Source organism: Somniosus microcephalus, chromosome 7, assembly GCF_052327205.1.
Source record: "Somniosus microcephalus isolate GS21.2 chromosome 7, FLI_Smic_1.0, whole genome shotgun sequence".
NCBI classification, from domain to species: Eukaryota; Metazoa; Chordata; class Chondrichthyes; order Squaliformes; family Somniosidae; genus Somniosus; species Somniosus microcephalus.
Window position 1 is genome coordinate 259,012,461 of NC_140993.1, and position 23,176 is coordinate 259,035,636.

Here is a 23,176-nt window from a genome sequence, read left to right on the forward strand (position 1 = left end):
GCATTGCCCTACCCACATCCCTGCTGCTCAAAGCAGAGGAGAAGACAATTGTTCAATTCATACAGACGCGTCAAGAATTTTGTGTCAAGCCGATTCATGCTGCAGCAATCTGGACGTGGGCAAAGTTCTGGGAAGTCTGGCAAAGTTCTCTACCAAGCAAGGTCTTTGGAATGGGGACAGGATATGGGAATCATGCAAACATATCAGTGCACATACCTGGTGGAAGGGACTTTGTGCATCTGAGGCCCTGTCACCCATTGCATCGGTGATACTCCAAATCCCACCTTCGTCAGCGGCCTCTGAACGAAACTGCTCACTTTTTGGGAATACGCATACAAAGGTGCGCAACAGGCTGACTAACAAGAGAGTGGAGAAACTGGTGGCTATCCGGGCGAACCTACAACTTATTGAGCCAGATACAGAAGTGTCCACCACACAGCTAGACAGTGACACAGAGGAGGAAATGGACAAGTCAGAGAATCAGGAGAAGCAATGATGAGTAGAAGACTCAGAAGACTCATGAGTAGAAGACTCAAAGGGACAAAATAAGGACAAATTACAGGCTAAATAAGCTGACGCTCTTTTTATTTTATTTTAGATGGGTCTTTTTTGTGGGGGTTCAATAAAGTTCAGAATTATAACCTAAATAAAGTTTTGAAAGCCTGTTTTTATTTGTATGGAACAGTATGTCTATTTTGATGACAAAGATAATATAAGGGTCAGAGACAAAAACCATCAGTGTGCAAAAAAACTCTGAATTCCCAAAATTCCCCAAAATTCCCATGGAACATTTCCTCTTTTAAAAGTTCCCAGAATTTTGCAACCCTAATTGTGAGGGATATTATGAGGGATATTTGCCGGATATTGCGAGGGATATTGTGCATGATATTGTGATGGATATTATGCATTGGATATTGTGCAGGATACTATGAGGGATATTTGCCGGATATTACGTGGGATATTGCGTGGGATGTTGTGAGGGTGAGATGAAGAGGAGTGGGAGGAGGCTCGTGTGGAGCATAAGCACTGACATGGACCAGTTGGGCTGAATGGCCTGTTTCTGTGCTGTAAATACTTTGTAACTTTGTAATGTGATCACATTATTTACTTTTGAATATGTCGCTCGTACTTTTTGTGTATCTGGGGGGAGGGGGGGTATCACATTTTTTTGTGTTTTCCGCAAACAAGGAACTTCTATTTAAGCAAGAAAGAATAATTGTAGAATTATTGCAAGGACGCGATTTTCTCATAACAGATAGGCTGATAGTCCAGCTGTTATAATTAACTATTCAGAAGAATGTATGGTCTCTCGTTCACTTTGTTTCTCAAGTTGTGTTACTCATTTGCTAGCCACCCTTCCCACCCCCGCCGATGGCACCGACTGCTTGCTGGGTATTGTGCCTCAGGCTCTGGTATGTCATCTAAGTAGCGACAGCGAGCGTCGGTCGGCTTCCCTGGCTACTGATTGGGCCAAAACAATCCGCGGGCGATCCTGTCCTTAATGGCGTCCACACACAGGCTCTTTCAGTAGGGAACGCTTGATAGTCATCAGCAGGAACCCTGACCCTAGTTTCCCCCTCCGCTAACATAGAAACATAGAAGATAGGAGCAGGAGTAGGCCATTCGGCCCCTCAAGCCTGCTCCGCCATTCAATGCGATCATGGCTGATCATCCAAATTCAGTACCCTGTCCCTGCCTTCTCCCCATATCCCTTGATCCCTTTAGCCTTAAGAAATATATCCAACTCCTTCTTGAATATATTTACTGAGTTGGCCTCTACTGCCATTTCTTGTTCTTAATTTATAAGCTTTTATTGAGGTCTGGGTGTTTTTCAAGTAATTCATTATATGTACCAAACTCTGGTAAGAATTTCCTTTGGGGAAATATTACCTCATCACATTTAGTGACGACGACTTAAATCTGTTTCTTCTCTCTCTTTAAATTATAGGTTTAGGCCGCTCCTTTTGAAGGATATGTTCAACTGACTTGAGGACCAGCCAACAAAAAACGAAGCAGAACTTTTCAGCAAAGTTTGACAGCTGAACATCTAAGTAGCAATGACGTTTGAAGGGGTTAAAGGGAGTTGGTGATAAGACCCATGGGCTCCCAGGAACAAACAGTGGAGGAAGAGCCTTGCACGGTAGCTATGATGCTGCCGCCAAGCAAGCGTTTGAGAAACAAGCCATTGGCGATGGGTCCAAAAGATAACACAGACACGGAGTTGCAGGAAGACACAGAGGCAGAAAAACTCAACGCACTACATCATGCCCATTGCCAGGGCGATGACGGAGACGAGAGGAAGGCTGAAAAATTTACTTGCCGCATTTGTGAAAAGAGCTTCACGTTCCTTAGTGTGCTGTCAGTCCATATGCGGACACATACTGGCGAAAAACCCTACAAATGTCCGTATTGTGACCACAGAGCTTCTCAGAAAGGGAACCTTAAAATACACATCCGCACCCACAAAATGGGAGACCTGAGCGAGGGGCACGAAACTAATCTGGGAGAGCAACAATTTGAAGAGCTCAACGCATCGGAGAGCTTTGATATGTCCGTCACTAAGAGTGCCTCATCCTGCGGTAAGGCACAGATTGGATTAACAAAAGCAGATAATGGGAAGATCGTTCTAAGGAGGCTTAAGAAAGAGAAGGAAGTGCTGCCGAATGGCAACGCCAGTGCCTTCACATTCCAGTGTTCGTGCTGTAAAGGAAAATTTGAGAAGCAGGACCAGTTGGATCAGCACATTCAACTATTGCACAAGTCGTACAAGTGCAGATTGTGTGAATACGTCACGTTACGGGACGATGAATTGTTGAGCCATATCGAGAAAATCCACATCACCGTGGAGATGCCAAAAAATGAAGGCGAGAGTGAGACGATTGAGCTGCCTGCCAATGAGTTCACGTGTGAAACATGCCATCAGACCTTCACTCAGTCCTGGTTTTTGAAGGCCCACATGAAGAAACACAATGGCTCATTTGAATACGGTTGTCACGTTTGCGGGCGCAGGTTCAAGGAAAGCTGGTTCCTCAAGAACCACATGAAGGTGCACAGCACGAGGAACGGGAACAGAAACAAAATGAGTAAAAGCGACTGCGAGAATTTGGCCACCATTAATGATGTGGTGCAGGAGGACGGAATGGGCATTGCGTTTTCACGGTACAAAATCTGCATGAAATGTGGTTACCTGTTCCCGAGCAGGGAAAGCTTAAAAGAACACGAGAAACTACACTACAGAACATCTGAGGACTGCTCTGAAGAACAATCAAAGACTGTAAGGAAGGCAGTAGTCAGTGGAGCCACTGAAAACACAACAAAGGACTGTTTCCTTAGGTCTCTGAATTTGAGGCCGTCCGTGATGCTGGACACTTTTAGAAGTCGCTTGTTTGCAAAGGGGATAGCTGAACTCGATCCCGTGAGCAGCTATCAAGCTTGGCAGTTGGCCACCAAGGGAAAAGTGGCAGAACTCACTGAGTACACAAGACATAGCGGGTTGAATGGGGGTCTTCCAGATACAGATATCGCTTACAATAAAGATAAAGGAGAATACATGCTTGTTGATGCTGAGAAGCGCAAACGGGAACAAGACACTCATAATAATGGTTATCCAAAAAGGCGCAATAGGACAAATAATGCATCAGAAAAAGATAGTCAGGCAACCAGCCCTGGGGAGTGCAACAGTGGCACCGATTTCAGACCCACATCTCGCCACAGCAGAAGATCATCGCAAACTAAAAGTACCGAGTGTTTTGAGTGTGGCAAGGTATTCCGGACCTATCATCAGGTGGTGCTCCACTCAAGAATTCACAGAAAGAACAGAAAGAGTGGACGTGAGGGTGGACGGGTATGTCAGGAGGTTAGGCGTGGTTCCACAAGTGAAGTGGACTCTACTTCCACCAGTAGACCTAGCACCCCGAGCTCAGCTTCAGCCCCAGAAGATGCACCGGCACAGGGGCTGGGGGAAGAAGGCACCGACAGCTCCGAAGAGGGTGCGGAGATGCCGTCGGTAAAGGATGTACCAGTGCACTCAGAACGGGGTAAGCAGACACTATTGGAAGGGTATGTACAGGCACCATTGGAAGAAGACACACTGATACCGCCACCTTATTCCGCTGGGACCTCTTGTCTGATCGGTTGCACTACATTTCACCTCTCTCCTGGCCAGCCTCCCATCTTGCACCCTCCCTAAACTTGAGCTCATCCAAAGCTCTGCTACCTGTATCCGAACTCGCACCAAGACCCGCTCACCCATCATCGCTGTGCTGGCTGGCCTACATTGGCTCCTGGTCTGGCTACACCTCGATTTTAAAATTCTTACCCTTGTTTTCAAATCCCTCATCCCTCCTCCTCCAGCCATACAACTCTCTGCGCTCCTCCAATTCTGACCTCTTGCGCATTCCCAATTTCCTTCGTCCCATCACTGGCGGCCGTGCCTTTAGCTGCCTAGGCCCTAGGCTCTGGAATTCCCTCCCTAAATTCTCCGCCTCTCTACCTCTACTTCTTTAAGAAGGTCCTTAAAACTGACCTCTGTGACCTGTCCTAAAATCTCCTTAGGTGCCTCAATGTCAAATTTTGTTTGATAATCGCTCCCATGAAGCCCCTTGGGATGTTTTACTATGTTAAAGGTGCTATATTAATTCAAGTAGTTGTACTTGGATGAAATTTGATGGGAGATCACAAAATCAGACCTAATATTCTTCAACAACAACAACAACAACTTGTATTTATATAGCGCCTTTATTGTAGTAAAATGTCCCAAGGCGCTGCACAGGAGTATTTTAAGACAAAAAATTTGACACCGAGCCACATAAGGAGAAATTAGGGCAGGTGACCAAAAGCTTGGTCAAAGAGGTAGATTTTAAGGAGCATCTTAAAGGAGGAAAGCGAGGCAGAGAGGTTTTAGGCAAGGAATTCCAGAGCTTAAGGCCCAGGCAACAGAAGGCACGGCCACCAATGGTTGAGTGATTGTAATCAGGGATGCTCAAGAGGGCAGAATTAGAGGAGCGCAGATATCTCGGGGGGTTGTGGGGCTGAAGGAGATTACAGTGATAGGAAGGGGTGAGGCCGAGGTCATTTTAACTCGGTAGGGGGGGCGGGTGGGGAGGGAGGGTGGGTGGGTGGAGGGGGGTGGGGGCGGACAAGATGGACAGTAAACCCTCTGCATCTCCACTGACTGAGATCAGGGGATGGTTTAACTCCCTGGGCGTCATCTGCATAGGCTCCGTCAATCTCCTGGCCAAACCTGGTGGGAAGCGGCAGCTTGCAAGCGGGCAGGGACCAGTTGCCACGGGTGACCCAAAGGACATGCCCCCAGTAGCTGAGCTAACTGAACTTGGGAGGGGGTTCGGGTGGGTCTCCCAGTTGGGGGGGCAAGAAGCCGAACTCTTTTAATTCCAACCTTAAGGGCTCAATGTTGTCAACCCAAATAAAAAGAGCCTTTAACAAAAGTGCCCCCTCTTCAGAGGGGGGCACAACTAATAAACACCCAACTCATACAAAGAGACAAAGGTAACTTAACAAATTAAAGAACATCCAGTGCCTGCGTTGCCCACCGGTCACAGAAGGTAGAAGAGGCCTAAGGTTTCTCGTGGGGCCTGAAGGAGAACTCCCACTCCTCCTGGCTCCAGCAGGAAACCTATATTAAAAAAATGTTTCAAATCCCCCATACCTCTTCTGGGCTTCTTCTGACCCCAGCTACTCTTGCTACCAGTTCGGTCTGGCGGGGAACAACAGCAACTTTCCCCCGGGGCAGGGCTAAGGGCTAAAATAGCAGTCGAACCCTGATTTCATCATCGGAGCCCCATCTGCTTCATTTAAAGAAGGGACGCCGCTTGCCTGCCGACAGGTGCCTCTCTCTCGCCTGCTCAGAAAAGCAGGCTAAGATCGCAACCTGCGGGAATGCAGCGGGAATGGCATGGGACATTTTAATTTCCTGTCTGGCGGTTCCCACCCTAACCTCCCTGATGTAAATGGGGTGGGTTTCACACCCCACCTGATCTTACTCCCCTTTGACCGCTATTGATTTTACATCCCATTAACCCTGCAAATTTTTCCTTTTCAAGTATTTAAACAATTCCCTTTTGAAAGTTATTATTGCCTCTGCTTTCACCGCCCTTTCAGGCAGAGCATTCCAGATCATAAGAACTCGCTGCGAAAAAAAAATTGACCTCATGTCACCCTCTGGTTCTTTTGCCAATTACCTTAAATCTGTGTCCTCTGGTTGCCATGCCTTTTGCCACTGGAAGCAGTTTCTCTTTACTTACTCTATCAAAACCCTTCATTTATCAAAACTAATTCATCCCCAGAGCTATTTGGAGATGCAGAACTGCGCAGTATCACTGTGATCGAGACGAGTTGGGCATAATTTGGAAAATATTATCATATCTTTTTTTCCTAATCTTCTTCATTATACCACAGAATGTGGTGATCGTTTCCAGAGTGATGGTACATTAGAAATAAAATAAATGTACTGTACTTTATTAATAAGTTTATTGGAGGAGGTTACAGGCACTGACATGTGATTTAACAACTTGAATTTCAAAAGCGATGGTTAAATTCCAGCTGCCTGTAACACATTTTGTGTTAGTTATCATTTACTGTTAATTAACATTTTTAGTTTTTTTCCGCAACAGTGCAATCAAATATTTAAATGCAAACCTGTTTTTAACATAAATTGATTACACTGATTACACTTACACACAGTAATAATGAACATTGCAGTGTGTTTCAAGGTGTAATGAGGGCTGAGGTGTTTTCAACAATGAGATGCACTGTAATACTTCAATCAGATCCCTGTTCCCCACCCACACCAGTGTAAAACATTACAGAGTATCTATTATCACCGTGCCAACTGCATTGCTAAAACTCAGTATCAGCCTAATAAGATGTATTAACATAGCTTTTAGATTACAGAAATCACAGAAACCCCACAGTGCAGATAGAGGCCATTTCGGCCCATCGAGCCTGCACCGACACATATCCCACCCGATCCCCGTAACCCCTACACCAACACATATCCCACCCTATCCCTGTAACCCCACGTATTTAATCCCCCTAACACTAAAGGTCAATTTATCATAGCCAATCATCCTAACCCGCACATCTTTGGACTGTGGGAGGAAACCGGAGCACCCGGAGAAAACCCACGCAAACACGGGGAGAATGTGCAAACTCCAATCCAACCTAGCTCAATATATAAAACACTTTGAGTGATTGAACTTTTAAAGAGGGGAGGCAGGTTTCTGCTACTCATTACTTACAGTGATTGGAATGGCGCCGATATTAGAAAGGTAAGGAGTGAGTAAAAAGGGAGAAAATAGAATGAGAGTAAAACTAGCAGGAAATATAAAAACAGATTGTAAGAGCTTCTACAAGTATGTAAAAAAGAAGAGAGTAGCAAAAGTAAGTGTTGGCCCCTTAGAGGCTGAGACAGGAGAAATTATAATGGGGAATAAGGAAACGGCAGAGACTTTAAACAAATATTTGGTGTCTGTTTTCACAGTAGACACAAAAAGCATACCAAAAATAGTGGGGAACCAAGGGGCTAATAAGAGCGAGGAACTTAAAGTAATTAATATCAGTAGGGAAAAAGTAATTGAGACACTAATGGGACTAAAAGCCGACAAATCCCCTGGACCTGTTTAACTACATCCTAGGGTTCTAAAAGAGGTGGCTGCAGAGACAGTGGATGCATTGGTTGTGATATTCCAAAATTCCCTAGATTCTGGAACGCTCCCAGCGGATTGGAAGGGTAGCAAATGTAATCAACATGCAGAGCATTAAGCTTACATCTTTCACAAAATAGTTTTGGTCAGAAACAGAGAAATAGATGATTTGATTATTTGAACTTGCAGTCTATATACTGTATGTCATTTGTTAGATTTTCCTGATGTTCTTTGCACAATATGAAGACATGTATATATTTCTCTCTTAAGTTAAACTACGGTCAGTTACTAACCTGGCTTATTGACCAACATAATGACTAGCTTTTATATCAAAAGTAGAATGTGATTTCTGGAACATTTGTTCTGTACTACTGTACTCGATTTTAAGATTCCCAACCTTGTTTTCAAATCCCATCATGACCTTGCCCCTCCCTATCTCTCTAACCTTCTCCAGCCCTATAACCCTCCGATAACTCTGCGCTCCTCCAATTCTGGCCTCTTGCGCATCCTCGATTTCCATCGCTCCATCATTGGCAGCCGTGCCTTCAGCCGCCTAGGCCCTAAGCTTTGGAAATCCCTCTAAACCTCTCCGCCTCCCTCTCCTCCTTTAAGTTGTTTCTTAAAACCTACCTTTTTGACCAAGCTTTTGGTCACCTGCCCTAATATCTCCTTATGTGGCTCAGTGTCAAATTTTTGTTTGGTGACGCTCCTGTGACGTACCTTTACTGCTCTAAAGACAGTATATAAATGTAAGCTGTTCTGGTTGTACTACATTCGGGAATGGAGTAATAATTTCTTTGTGTTACTTTTTGCCGTCAATATGTGCTGTTAACAGGATGCAAATCAGGTGCAGCAGGCTTTTATGTTCTGACCTGCACATGAAACGGAACTCAAATCTTTCACACTATTACAACTGTATGTCTGACAAAAAGTCATGGATAGGCCCCCAGAACATTTTGTGACTCGGGAGAAAATGAGGCATTATACCGAACCTTGTTCTCAGTGATGACCGCATTGATTCCGATGATACCCATGTGAACATCATCGGCCAGGGTATTTTGAGCAGGCAATAAAAATCCCGAGCCTTTCTTTACAAGTAGGTATGTGATCAGCCTAAGTCACAATCTGCAACAAAGATGGGCCAAGGGAACTGGCTAACACGTGGAGTAACTGAGGCAAATATCATAGATGTTTCCACTGTGGGGAGACCAAAACTAGGGGCCATGAATATAACTTAGTCACCAATAAACTTAACAGGGAATTCAGGTGAAACTTAAGAGAATGGTGAGAATGTGGAACTCACTACCACAGGGAGTGGTTGAGGTGAATAGTATAGATGCATTTAAGGGGAAGCTAGATAAACACATGAGGGAGAAAGGAATAGTAGGTTATGCTGATGGGGTGAGATGAAGAGGGGTGGGGGGAAGCTGGTGTGGAGCATAAACACCGGCATAGACCAGTTGGGCTGAATGGCCTGTTTTTGTGCTGTACATTCTATGTAATATAGTTGGAAGCCGTTGGATCAAAACTTACATAGGTGTAACAGAAACTGGTGTTGCAAACTAAGTATGAGCAAATTGTTTTTTCAAATTGTACTTGCATAACATCTAAAGCTGTTCTTTTTTTCCCGCATTACTGAAGATTAATTTATATAACGGATTCAGTTTCTGCAGCTGAACTGGTCACCAAGATTACTGTAACATTGGTACCAGAACTGAGAGATTACAGCTATCGGGAAAGATTGAACAGCTTGGGGCTCTTTTCTTTAGAGATGCCCTGATAGAGGTATTTAACATTTTGAATAGGTTGGACAGGGTGGATGCAGAGAGAATGTATCCAAAACTAGGGGGCCATAAATACAAGATAGTTACCAATACATCCAATCGGAAAATAAGGAGAAATTTCTTTACTCAGAGAGTGGTTAGAATGTGAAAGTCGCTACCACAGAAAGTGGTTGAGGCAAATGGCTTAGGTGCTTTCAGAAGGAAACTAGACGAGTACACGAGAGCAAAGGGAATAGAAAGATATGCTGAAAGGCCGAGATGAGGGAGATAGAATGGGAGGAGACTTGTGTAGAATATAAACACCAGCACAGACTTGCTGAGCCAAATGACCTGTTTTGGTGCTGTATATTCTATGTAAAGTTGACACTCAAGAAAATGTTTTGTCACTGGAGTAGATTCTCCTGTGAGTGGGATTATCGGGTCACTTGGGCACAGCCAGTACAGGTACATTAAGTGGGGAGGAACAAACCTCACTAACAGTGTCTGCCTGGGACCGAGGATCTAGCGGGCTCAGTTATGGGGTTTGTGCTCCATCCGTTCGATTCTTCTGTGTCTGCTACATTCAGCTAATCCTATTGCTCACCCGGGTGCAGGAACAGGAAAATCCGCCCCATTATCAGCACCTTAATCTACAATAGCCTTTGACCTTCCTTACTGCGAAAATTCATTTTGTTCTTATTATTACTGGATATCCCAAGATGTTGCTCATGCTGGGTTGGGAGATAACGTCCTTCAGATGAGATGTTAAACCGAGGCCCCATCTGCCCTCTCAAGTGGACATAAAAGACTCCATGGCATTATTTCGAGAAAGAGCAGGGGAGTTCTCCCCGGTGTCCCTGAGCAATATTTATCCCTCAACCAACATCACTAAAAAAAAAAATCATCTGGTTAACATCACATTGGTGCTTGTGGGATCTTGCTGTGCGTAAATTGGCTGCCATGTTTCCTACCTCACAACAGTGACTACACTTCAAAACAACTTCATTGGCTGTAAAGCGCTTTGGGACGTCCTGTGGTCATGAAAGGCGCTGTATAAATGCAAGTTTATTCTTCCTTTTCCCCAATTTTAATCACCATTGGTGGCCCTAAGCTCTGGAATTCCCTCCCTAAACCTCTCCGCCTCTCTACCTCTCTCTCCTCCTTTAAGATGCTCCTTAAAACCTACCTCTTTGACCAAGCTTTTGGTCAACTGTTCTAATATCGCCTTATGTGGCTCGGTGTCTGATAATGCCCCTCTGAAGCGCCTTGGGATGTTGTTGTTGTTGAAATCTATCTGCATCTTTGATAAGCATAGCATGTAATTTAAGTTCCCGGCTTCTTTGAAAGCCAATAGTGCAGTTGCCGCTTCCCATTTCTCGCGGTTTATAGGGACATAGAATCATAGGAACAGGAGGAGGCCAATCAGCCCCTCAAGCCTGTTCCGCCATTCAGTTAGAGCATCAACGATCTGTATCTTAACTCCATCTGTGGTTCCGTAACCCTTAATACCCTTAACAAAAATCTATTTTTGACATTTTTCAATCGACCCCGAGCCCTCACAGCTTTTTGGGAGAGCGTTACAGATATCCGCTAACTTTTCTGTGCACTCTGTTGCGAAACGTGCTCGGAACTGTACATTTTCAACTGGAACATTGACAGCTTTTGCTTTCCAAAATAAGCAGAAGTAACTCCGAAACATTGGCCGTACAGATGATTACAGTGTTGCTGTTGATACTCAAATACCACCTCTTTTATTCCAAAAAGAAGCATTCCTATCCATCGTCGCAAGCGGGGCAGTTTAAAACCTATACAGTCCTCCTTTGTGATATAAAGAAAAAAACAGGAAGTTTATTACTACATCGGCAAGTACAGGGAGAATAACGAGGTGCGAAGAAAATATTGAATGGCCCAAAATAACCAGCAGGTTTAATACATTGTAAGCGGCGACTTTTTGCGATTGCCTCCTATGGTACAGTAATCCCTCCCCAACCGCGGGGGATATGTCCCTGAAAACCCCCGTGGTTAGTAAATCCGCGGTTGGCAAATACAGTATAAATGTTCAAATAACGCAATAAAAAAGATTATAAAAGCAAAAAAATCATGTTATTTACCTTAAGCCTAAATTAAAAACCGCGTATACGCAAAATTCACTGCCGCGGTTGGCAAAAGTTGCCGCAGAGAGGAAACCCTGTATATTTGAAATCCGCGTGTGGCAAAACCGCGATGGGGCGGGATTCCTGTACAGGCACGCGGTTAGCGCTGTTTGCCCGATATACGCGCCTGCCTGTGGTAAGCGCGGGCGGTGTAAGTGCACCATGGCCACGCTCACTGGGAATGTCATCCGTCACTTTATCGAGGGCTGCTTCAGTGCAGTGGGAGAAGATTCAGTGGAGAGATTCAGGAACGGAGCTACCTGGGAAATGGGCACTGACTTGGGGAGGCGACAACAGATTCGAGGACAAAAGCAAAATACTGCGGGAGCTGGAAATCTGAAATAAAAAAACAGAAAATGCTGGAAATACTCAGCAGGTCAGGCAGCATCTGTGGAGAGAGAAACAGAGTCAATGGGCAGGATTTTCATTGGGTCGTGGAGGCGGGATTGGAGGTGTGTGGGGGGTTAAAATCCCGAAATCGGGGGGCATGAACCCATCCTGCCCCCAACCCGCCTCCATGCCAGTTTCAAAGGAGGCGGATACCCGAACCACACTGGGACCCACCTCCCTGAGGCGGGAAGGGGATTAGTGCCAATTAACTGCCTGTTAACAGGTAGTTAACAGGCAGTTTTTAGCCTAATCCCTATTTTCATTGGTGAAATGTGGGATTCCCGACAGCTCCAAACCATGTCAAGTTAGCGAGGCGGGCCGTCGGGATGAAGGGCTTGGAGGGTTCGAGATGTCCGGTGTTCAGGTGAGTGATGGGTACATGAGTGAAGAGGTAAGTGTGTTTGGTGTGTTTAAAGTGTTTAAATAAGTTTTACTTACATTTACTTACCTTTACAGCCTTCCTTCCTTCAGGTCTCGGCAGTCCCTCATCTCACCGGCACAGAAAGCAGAATGGCCGCGATCTGTCAAAAATTGCAGCATTCAGCTTTCTGTTCCGGGGAGATCTCTAAATTATCCTGAGAGGAAGGAATTAACCTGGAGTACCGATTGTCAGTGTTTGACAGCTTCAAACAGCTGTGAAATGCTGATATTTCATCTGTCAAAAGGTCTTGACAGATGAAATATCAATCTGTGTCGTCACCTGTTGCCGGGTGGCCCTCAATTGGCCTGCTGAGCCTGCTGGGCGGGCTCAACAAGGTCAATCAAGTCAAAATCGCGTGGGTTGGCTAGAACTCGATGGAGGTGGGACTACAACCCCGAAAGTTGTAGTCCCGCCTCCTCAACGAAAATCCAGCCCAATGTTTCAGGTCGATGACCCTTCGTCAGAACTGGAAAAAGCAGGAGCTGGAACAGATTTTTAAGCAAGTGTAGGGGCAGGGAAAGGGGGGAGGGGAGGAAAGAACAAAAGGTTTTTTTTTGTCCCCCCCTCAACCGCTCTACCTCCATTGGTCAAGCATAGTTTCTGGTCGAGTGTCTTTTTTATATCGGCTAAACGAGCGTTGAATCTTTTGAGAATTTGACTCGTGTTTTCGACTATAAATGACGCAAAATGGCCGCTTTGAATTGGTGTCAGATTAAAAATGGTCTCAGACAAGAGGCCTGTTTAGAAGATGTGAAGTAGGCCAACAATTCTGGCCTCTTGAGCATCCCCGATTTCGTTTGTTCCACCATTGGCGGCCGTGCCTCCAGCTGCCAAGCTCTGGAATTCCCTCCTGAAACCCTCCGCTTCGCTCTCCTCCGTTATGACGCTCCTTAAAACCTAACTCTTTGACCAAGCTTTTGGTCTTCTGTCCTTAATATCTCCCATATGTGGCTCGGTGTCAATTTTGTTTTCTGTGAAGCGCCTTGGGATTTTTTACTACATTAAAGGCGCTGTATAAATGCAAGTTGTTGTTAACAAAAAGGAAGGTCTGTGATAGGATGGAAGGCAGGAGAGATTAAGAGACATTAAGAGAGATTAAGAGATGGTGCAAGGCAAAAGGAGATGGTAATGGGACAAGTTAAGAAACAAAAGATGGCTCTAGATGAAGTGTAAATGGCGCTGGCAGAATGAAAGACAGCTGCCATGTGGGAGAGAGAAAAAAATAAAATAAAATAAATGGGAAAAAAAGGATCGGGGCAGAGATGGTCTGAAATTGTTGAACTCTATGTTGAGTCCAGAAGGCTGTAAATGTTTTTGTTTCTTAACTTGTCCCATTGCCATCTCCTTTTGCCTTGCACCATCTCTTAATCTCTCTTAATCACTCCTGCCTTCCACCCTATCACAGACCTTCCCTTTTGTTCTTTCCTCCTCTCCCCCCTCTCCCTGCCCCAACACCTGCTTAAAAACCTGTTCCAACTCCAGCTTTTTCCAGTTCTGACGAAGGGTCAGCGACCTGAAACGTTAACTCTGTGTTTCTCTCTCCACAGATGCTGCCTGACCTGCTGAGTATTTCCAGCACTTTTCTGTTTTTATAACAGATTCGATGAACTTTGGAGCGGAAAGGGAGGTTGGGGGACGGGGCGATAGTTTTGCAAGGACAGATTGATCAAGGGCGGTTATTAATAGAAGGGACAACAACATTTAGAGGTTGTAACCATATACGAACAAAGGAAGAGGTGCAGAATCATGTTTTAACGTGGTTTTTCAAAGGGTAAATGGCTGATAAGGAGCGATCATTAGGCTGTTACACGGAGCTGTCACTTTGTTAAACTGTATGAATTGCTGGTGGTACAAACTGTTCTTTACGACCATTTGCCGGCAGTAAATTTTTCCCAGTTCCGCTAAAAGTTTGCATTTATTTGAGCTAAAGCCGACATCTGTCACACTAGCTGAAAGCACACAGGCCTAATGGAAAGCAGTTAAGTGTTTGGTAGTCATCATCATATATATAAAACGATGTTTTCCCCGGTTTATTAGTCCACGCACAATCCTCAGCAGGTAACACTCTTGGGCTGGAACTTCCTGGGTATTTGCTCCGGTGGGGCGGGTACAACCAGGGCGTGAAGTGAAACACCCGGTGTAAAAGATCGAGAAAACTCGGGCGCAAGTGTGTTACGCACATAATTCCATTACCCCCAAATTTCCTCGCTCTTCAATGCCCGTCTATCACTCTGCCCCCCAGGCGCGTCACGGCGCATTATAAAGGTTCCGCCCCCAGGCTAAAGAGCCAGATACGTTAATTTAAAAAAAAAAATTCATGGGATGTGGGCGTCGCTGGCAAGGCCAGCATTTATTGCCCATCCCTAATTGTACTCGAGAAGGTGGTGGTGAGCCGCCTTCTTGAACCACTGCAGTCCGTGTGCTGAAGGATCTCCCACAGTGCTGTTAGGGAGGGTGTTCCAGGATTTTGACCCAGTGACAATGAAGGATCGGTGATGTATTTCCAAGTCAGGATGGTGTGTGACTTGGAGGGGAACTTGGAGGTGGTGGTGTTCCCATGTGCCCGCTGCCCTTGTTCTTCTAGGTGGAAGAGGTCGCGGGTTTGGGAGGTGCTGCTGAAGAAGCCTTGGCGAGTTGCTGCAGTGCATCTTGTAGATGGTACACACTGCAGACACAGTGCACTGGTGGTGGAGGGAGTGAATGTTTAAGGTGGTGGATGGGGTGCCAATCAAGCGGGCTGCTTTGTCCTGGATGGTGGCGAGCTTCTTGGATGTTGTTGGAGCTGCACTCATCCAGGCAAGTGGAGAACATAAGAAATAGGAGCAGGAACAGGCCACTTGGCCCTTCAAGCCTGCTCCGCCATTCAGTAAGATCATGGCTGATCTTGGGCTCAAAGCCACTTCCCTGCCCACTCCCCATAACCCTTGACTCCCTTATCTTGCAAAAATCTCTCTCCACCTTAAAAGTATTTAATGACCCAGCCTCCACGGCTCTTTGGGGCAGAGAATTCCACAGATTTACGACCCTCTGAGAGAAGAAACCTCTCCTCATCTCAGTTCTAAAAGAGCGACCCTTTATCCTGAAACTATGCCCCCGAGTTCTAGATTTCCCCACGAGGGGAAACATCCTCTCTGCATCTACCCTGTCGAGCCCCCTCAGTATCTTATATGTTTCGATAAGATCACCTCTCATTCTTCTAAATTCCAATGAGTATAGGCCCAACCTGCTCTTGTTGCCACAGTATTTATGTGGCTGGTCCAGTTAAGTTTCTGGTCAATGGTGACCGCCAGGATGTTGATGGTGGGGGATTGGGTGATAGTAATGCCATTGAATGTCAAGGGGCAGTGGTTAGACTCTCGCTTGTTGGAGATAGTCATTGCCTGGCACTAATTTCCTGCATTTACACTTGCTCAAAACAGATGTAAAATTAAGCCCAGCATTTTAGATGCAGCAGGAAACAAAAATACTTTTTATGATGTTTTATTGTGATTTTTTCCAGTGATTTAAATTTTTTTTATCCTTATGTTGATTGAGGGATAAATATTGGCCAGGGCACTGGGGATAACTCTCCTGCTCTTCTTCGAAATAGCGCCCTGGGGTCTTTTACGTCCATCTGGGAGGGCAGATGGGGCCTCGGTTTAATGCCTCATCCGAAAGATGGCACCTCTGACACTGCAGCACTCCCTCAGTACTGGCACTGGGAGTGTCGGCCTAGATTTCATGCTCAAGTCTCGCTGGAGTGGGACTTGAACCCACAACCTTCTGATCCAAAGGTGAGAGTGTTGTAAATCATTATTAAGAATTGAAAAGCTTCCCCGATTGCCTGTTCTTAAGCATGCTGGGGTTGAATTTGACTTAGTAGATAGAATCATAGAAAGTTACAGCACGGAAGGAGGCCATTTCGGTCCATCGTGTCCGCGCCGGCCAACAAAGAGCTATCCAGCCTAATCCCACTTCCCAGCTCTTGGTCCGTAGCCCTGCAGGTTGCAGCATCCCAAGTGCACATCCAAGTACTTTTTAAATGTGGTTAGGGTTCCTGCCTCTACCACCCTTTCAGGCAGTGAGTTCCAGACCCCCACCACCCTCTGGGTGAAGAAATTTCCCCTCAAATCCCCTCTAAACCTTCCACCAATTACTTTAAATCTGTGCCCCTTGGTTTTTGACCCCTCTGCTAAGGGAAATAGGTCCTTTCTATCCAATTTATCTATGCCCCTCATAATTTTATACACCTCAATAAGGTCTCCCCTCAGCCTCCTCTGTTTCAAGGAAAACAGACCCAGTCTATCCAGTCTTTCCTCATAGCTAAGATTCTCTACTCCCGGCAACATCCTTGTAAATCTCCTCTGTACCCTCTCTAGTGCAATCACATCTTTCCTGCAATGTGGTGACCAGAACTGCACGCAGTACTCTAGCTGAGGCCTAACTAGTGTTTTATACAGTTGAAACATAACCCCCCTGCTCTTGTATTCTATGTCACGGCTAATAAAGGCAAGCATTCCATATGCCTTCTTAACCACCTTATCTACTTGGCCTGCTACCTTCAGGGATCTGTGGACATGCACTCCAAAAATTGGGGACATATTTGCGGTCCCCACACACTGAGGTCCAGATCTCGTGAGGAGATTCTGAGTGATTCTTGCAGGGAGGAGGAGAAAACAGATAGTCACACCTCTCCGAGCTGCCGGTTTCAGAGTGACGTTTGTGAAGCTCTAGGGGCAGGGGGCTTGCCCATCAGCCAATGATGGTGACTACTGTGAGGGAAGAGACCTAGAAAGGGTAAAGCAGGACATTTGTTGGACGGGAGTCTCACTCAAAAAACATTCTGCTTTTGATCCTGTTAACGGAAAAAAAAATCTCTGCGCAGCATAGTCTGAGAACAGATAACACTTCTTTATTCATGACTGTGCTACTTAAGATGACGTGTGTGTAATAAGCAACACTTTGCATCAGCCACTATCCCATTCCATATTTATATCTGTAAGTGTTAGTTTAAGTTCCAGATGGAAATTTAAACATGTTTTCTAATAATAATCATCCCAGCTTTATGCGTTAATGTCCGACAATCTAGCTACGTTCTTTTCACATGACACTCAAACATTACATAGAATTACAGAGAAGGTACAGCACAGAAAGAGGCCATTCAGCCCAATTGGCCTGTGCCGGTGTTTATGCTCCACACAGGTCTCCTCCCACCCTAACAAATCTCACCCTATCAACATATCCTTCTATTCCTTTCTCCCTCATGTGTTTATCTAGCTTCCCCTTAAATGCATCTTGAACCCCCCCACCCCACCGCCCTAGAAGTGGAAACATCTTCTCTATGTCTACCTTATCAAACCCTTCCATGATCTTAAAGATCTCGATCTGGTCACCCCCTCAGCCTTCTCTTTTCTAGAGAGACGAGCCCCGGCCTGTTCAGTCTTTCCTGATACAGGAAACTTTCGTTTAACCGGAGGTTAAATGTCCGGAAAGCTCTATCTACCGGCAAAATTCAGGAGCCGTTTCCTATAAGTTTTTTTACTTCTCGTTGCTTTTTTTTTCCAGTCAGGCTCTGCAAGGTCTAGCTGAAGCTGTTGCTTAGCTACAGAGACGCTTTTAAGCTGCGGCCGACTGTTTTGAAGCTGTTGCTAAGCAACAGGGTTTGTTGTTTCACACGGAGCTGAGAAGCTCCGTATGTTTTAACATTAGCGCTGGTTTCTACGGCAGTTTTGATGGGACGGCACCAGCTCAGTCCTGTCAGTGCCGGATACCAGAAAGTTTCCTGTAGTTATAACCTCTCAGTTCTTGTATCATCTTTTTTTGCACCTTCTCCAGTGCCTCTATAAAATTTCCCTTAGATGCCTTTGAGTAATTAAGAGGAATTTTGTGTGTCGGGGAGGAGTGGCGGGCAGGTTTCTGATGCTCTCTTCATTGTCATTTGTTCAGGCTAATGCGTTTGTGTAAAATCAGATGTCAGATATAAGCTAACAACAAGAACTGGAGGAGCTGAGCCAGCAGCTTTGCGCACGTCAAGGGATTTTTGCCAGTGTATAATTGCCGCTGTACCTCTTTTGTTTACATGTATTTTTTAACGGCACTTTAAAGCCTTATTATCTGCCGTTCTAGTGAAAATAGATTCCCTGTTTAAAGGTTAATGCAGTCTCTGCTGCTCTCTAGTGAAGAAAGTGCTCGGAAAGAAGGGTGATTAAAACAGCACAGATCGGCAGCTGATATTTCCGTGCAGTTGCTGTTTGGAAGTGGAACCACCTAGTGGCATGTTTTTAGATTTGCAGGCCATTCGATTCAGAAGAATATCCCTTGAGCTTTTTAACAGAAAATGTAAAGAAAAATATAAATGGGGACAGTGCATGTAATCAAAATGCCAGAAAGTGCAGATTATGAATATTTTTTTTAGATATCGAATCTTATTTGTTATAATCTTGGTGTTGGCAGACTCTGGAGAAGGGGGGGGAGGGGCTGAAGATGAACCTCGTTGTGCTCGTTTCCCGGGTGAAAATTGAGTTCAAAGGAAGTCCAACTTAAGGAGCCAAACTCCTGCGCCCGAACAGCACCGTAAACACGATCCGACGCCATATTGGTTTGGGCGTTGTAGAGGTGACTACAGGCCTCAAACAGGTGTTAATGCCCCTTGATTGTATTAATAAGGGCCCACTACCGCCTGGTTCAGGACTCAAGCCGGAAATTGGTTTCCCCCCAGGCTTCGGGCCTGCTGCGTTCAGGACTGACCGGCCTACCCCAGCCTAACCCGGGGTCCTTGTCCGTCGCTCATGCTAACCCCCTGCGACCAGTGAGTGGTTCCTTGGGCCTCAGCTCGCTGTACAATGAGGCCAGTAGACCAGTTTGGAGCGGTCCTGCCGCCAGCCTCATTAGGCGCGTTCTGCACGCTGATCGTGCCTGGATTCGAGCTCGATCAAATTGCTAGGCCTTGGTTTTTAATATGCTTTACGTCTGATCAGATAATAATTAGGTATACTAGTCTTTAGTACCTATAACATCAACAACAGCAACTTGCGTTTATATAACGCCTTTAATGTAGTAAAATGTCCCAAGGTGCTTCACGGGAGCGTTATCAGACGCCAAGCCATATAAGGAGACATTAGGACAGGTGGCAATAAGCTTGGTCAAAGAGATAGGTTTTAAGGAGCGCCTTAAAGGAAGAGAGAGATAGAGAGACGGAGAGGTTTAGGGAGGGAATTCCAGAGATTAGAACCTAGGCAGTTGACTGCACGGCTACCAATGGTGGAGCGATGGAAGTCAGAGATGCGCAAGAGGCCAGAATTGGAGGCTAGAATTGGAGGAGAGATCTGGGAGGGTTGTAGGGCTGGAGAAGGTTACAGAGATATGGAGGGGTTGAGGCTCTCTTTGAGAGGTGTACAAATCAACCTCTTGCGATTACAATTATTCTATACACAGGGAGGTGTATTAATTATAATATACAGTGTCAGCCGTGGCTCAGTGGTCAGCACCCTCGCCTCTGAGTCAGAAGGTCGTGGGTTTAAGTCCCACTCCAGAGACTTGAGCACAAAATCTAGGCTGACACTCCCAGTGCAGTGCTGAGGGAGTGCTGCACTGTTGGAAGTGCCGCCTTTCGGATGAGACGTTAAACCGAGGCCCCGTCTGCCCTCTCAGGTGGATGTAAGAGATCCCTTGGCTCTATTTCAACGAAGTGCAGGGGAGTTATCCTTGTTGCCCTGGCCAATATCGAGCAACATCACAAAAACAGTTTATTTAGTCATATCACATTGCTTTTTGTGGGACCTTGCTGTGCACAAAATGGCTGTCGCATACCTTGCATTACAGCAATGACTGCACTTCAGAAGCATTTCATTGGCTGTAAAACACTTTGAGATGTCCTGAGGTCATGAAAGGTGCTGTACAAATCCAGGGCTTTCTTTCTTTACAGTGGCAGATTAAGGCCAAATTCAACCCAGATTCTAGACTCTGCCTCTATAAATGATTCGAACACGCTGGGCTGGATTTTCATTTAGGAGGCGGGACTCCAACTTTCGGGGTTGTAGTCCCGCCTCCATCGAGTTCTAGCCAACCCACGCGATTTTGACTTGATTGACCTTGTTGAGCCCACCCAGCAGGCTCAGCAGGCCAATTAAGGGCCACCCGGCAACAGGTGACGTCACAGATTGATATTTCATCTGTCAAGACCTTTTGACAGATGAAATATCAGCGTTTCACAGCTGTTTGAAGCTGTCAAACACTGACAATCTGTATTCTAAGTTAATTCCTTCCTCTCAGGATGATTTAGAGATCTCTCCGGAACAGAAAGCTGAATGCTGCAATTTTTGACAGCTCGCGGCCATTCTGCTTTCTGTGCCGTTGAGATGAGAGACTCCCGAGACCTGAAGGAAGGAAGGCTGTAAAGGTAAGTAAAGGTATGTAAAACTTATTTAAACACTTTACACACACCAAACACACTTACCTTTGCACTCATGCACCCATCACTCACCTGAACACCGGACATCTCGACCCCTCCAAGCCCTTCATCCCGACGGTCCGCCTTGCTAGCTTGGTGTGGTTTGGAGCTGTCGGGAATCCCACATTTAAACATTAAAAATAGGGATTAGGCTAAAAACTGCCTGTTAACTACCTGTTAACAGGCAGTTAATTGGCACTAATCCCCTTCCTGCCTCGGGGAGGCGGGTCCCAGTGCGGGGCGGGTTCCCGCCTCCTTTGAAACTGGCATGGAGGCGGGTTGGGGGCGGGATGGGTTTGTGCCCCCCGATTTCGGGATTTTAACCCCCCACACGCCTCCAATCCCGCCTCCACGGCCCAATGAAAATCCTGCCCCTAACTCTGAGACCAGTGATTCCCACCTTAGCGAGAAGGCTCACTGACTTTTCAAATGACTAAGACTAGAGGGATGAATTGGGCATCTGTTACTAGAAACTGCTGGATGCCACCTAAATGCCCAAACCCTCCCATCCCTGGTTCTCTCCCTCGTTAGAACTTATAAAATTCTAACAGGACTAGACAGACTGGATGCAGGAAGGTTGTTCTAGTAACAGATGCCCAATTCATCCCTCTAGTCTTAGGGGTCACAGTCTAAGGATGAGGGGTAAGCCATTTAGGACTGAGATGAGGAGGAATTTCTTCACCCAGAGAGTGGTGAACCTGTGGAATTCTCTACCACAGAAGACAGTGGAAGCCAATTCATTAAATATATTCAAGAAGGAGTTGGATATATTTCTTAAGGCTAAAGGGATCAAGGGATATGGGGAGAAGGCAGGAACGGGGTACTGAATTTGGATGATCAGCCATGATCTCGTTGAATGGCGGAGCAGGCTCGAGGGGCTGAATGGCCTACTCCTGCTCCTATCTTCTATGTATCTATGTTGTGTGTTGTTATCTCCACCAATCTGCTACCATGTACTCGATTAAATTGCTATTACAAAATAAAGTAAACATGGAGTTTATGCTACAGAGTGGAGAAGGGCACAGTTTTAATTCCCTCCACCCTCACCTCCCTTCCCACCACTAGGATTCATGGTCTCAGCAGTTGCCAGTAGAATACTGCCACATGCCTCCTGGTGACCAAGTTAAGAGCAGCTTTGTTAGAGGTTTGGGAGCAGGCCACCATTCTGCTTGGGTGCCATCTGTGGCTCAGCGGGTAACCCTCTTGCTCCTGAGCCAGAGAGTTGTGGGATCGTAGTCCCGCTCTAGAGACTTGCGTGCAAAATCCATGCTGACACTCCAGTGCAGTGCCGAGGGAGTGCTGCACTTTTGGAGGTGCCGTCTTTCAGATGAGACGTTAAATCGAGGCCCCTGTCTGCTCTCTTAGGTGGATGTTTTTCTGGTTCATCTGCTCCTGGTGATGTCCTAAGCTTTCACCTAGGTTTCTCAATTAAAAACATTTTTTACTTACACTTAGTAATAGGTTGATATTGGCAGCAAGAGGACTAATTCAGGTCACCTGATACTCGGTGAAGGGAATGATGTGTGGGGTATAATGACCTTAAACAGGAAACAAAGTGAAAGGGAGCACTGAAACAAAACAAGACTACAGTCAGAGTTATGGTCGAGGTCATTGTGCATCTGAGTCATTTTATGATGGTCACAATTTATAAAGCTGAATTAATAATGCCATGAACTGTTCATGATTTTCTTCTATTTTTGTTAATGATTTATGTGCAAAATTAAAATATATTTGACACTTTTTGGGGATCATTGGCGATAACTCAGTGACATCAGAATTCAGAGGCGGATAGGCCAGATTTGGAGCCATGGAGAAAATAAAGCATACAGAGCTGAATGAAGAAATGATTTGTGCAGTTGGCTTTAGTCACTAAAATTAGACATTTGTGGTAAACCACTGTTAACCCTGTACATGTCTGTGTGGTAAATCACTGTTAACTCTGTACAAGTCCGGGCATGTCTCCACCCCTGGCTCCACCCCTAAGCCCGGGTATAAAGGTGACTCACCACCCTTCCCCCGGGAGCTCTTAGGATGGATTCACTAGCAGAGGCATGCTCCAGTTCTTAGTCAATAAAAGCCTACTTCATATAAGTCCATCTCGTAGTCTTTGGTGTTGTTGATAGTGCATCAACGTTCTTTTAGGGTTTTGTAGACCAGCCCTGTGCAGTTAGGCTTTGACACGCACATAAACAACGCTGATTTTGACTTGTTAAATGGACAGGACATGAATTATGTGAACTTATTATGCATCAGGCTGATCCAATAGACCAAGGTCAGTAGGTATAGCGATGTACCAGTACCTAGTGTAACTAGTCCAAATAACCAAGGTGAGCCCTTTCTATTGCCTTTCCATGCTC

The 23,176-nt window shown here is 45.7% G+C and overlaps 1 protein-coding gene across 3 annotated transcripts in view; it reads left to right on the top strand.

Annotated features, from left to right (window-relative positions):
- The window catches only part of znf516 (zinc finger protein 516), a 248,691-nt gene that overhangs the window by 153,261 nt on the left and 72,254 nt on the right, over positions 1 to 23,176 (top strand). For all 3 annotated transcript variants that reach the window (XM_085993646.1, XM_085993645.1, XM_085993648.1), the window contains exon 2: positions 1,949 to 4,037. In XM_085993646.1, the coding sequence (XP_085849772.1) occupies positions 2,099 to 4,037 (1,939 nt within the window). In that variant the 5' untranslated portion in view covers positions 1,949 to 2,098. The remainder of the gene's footprint in view (positions 1 to 1,948; positions 4,038 to 23,176) is intronic.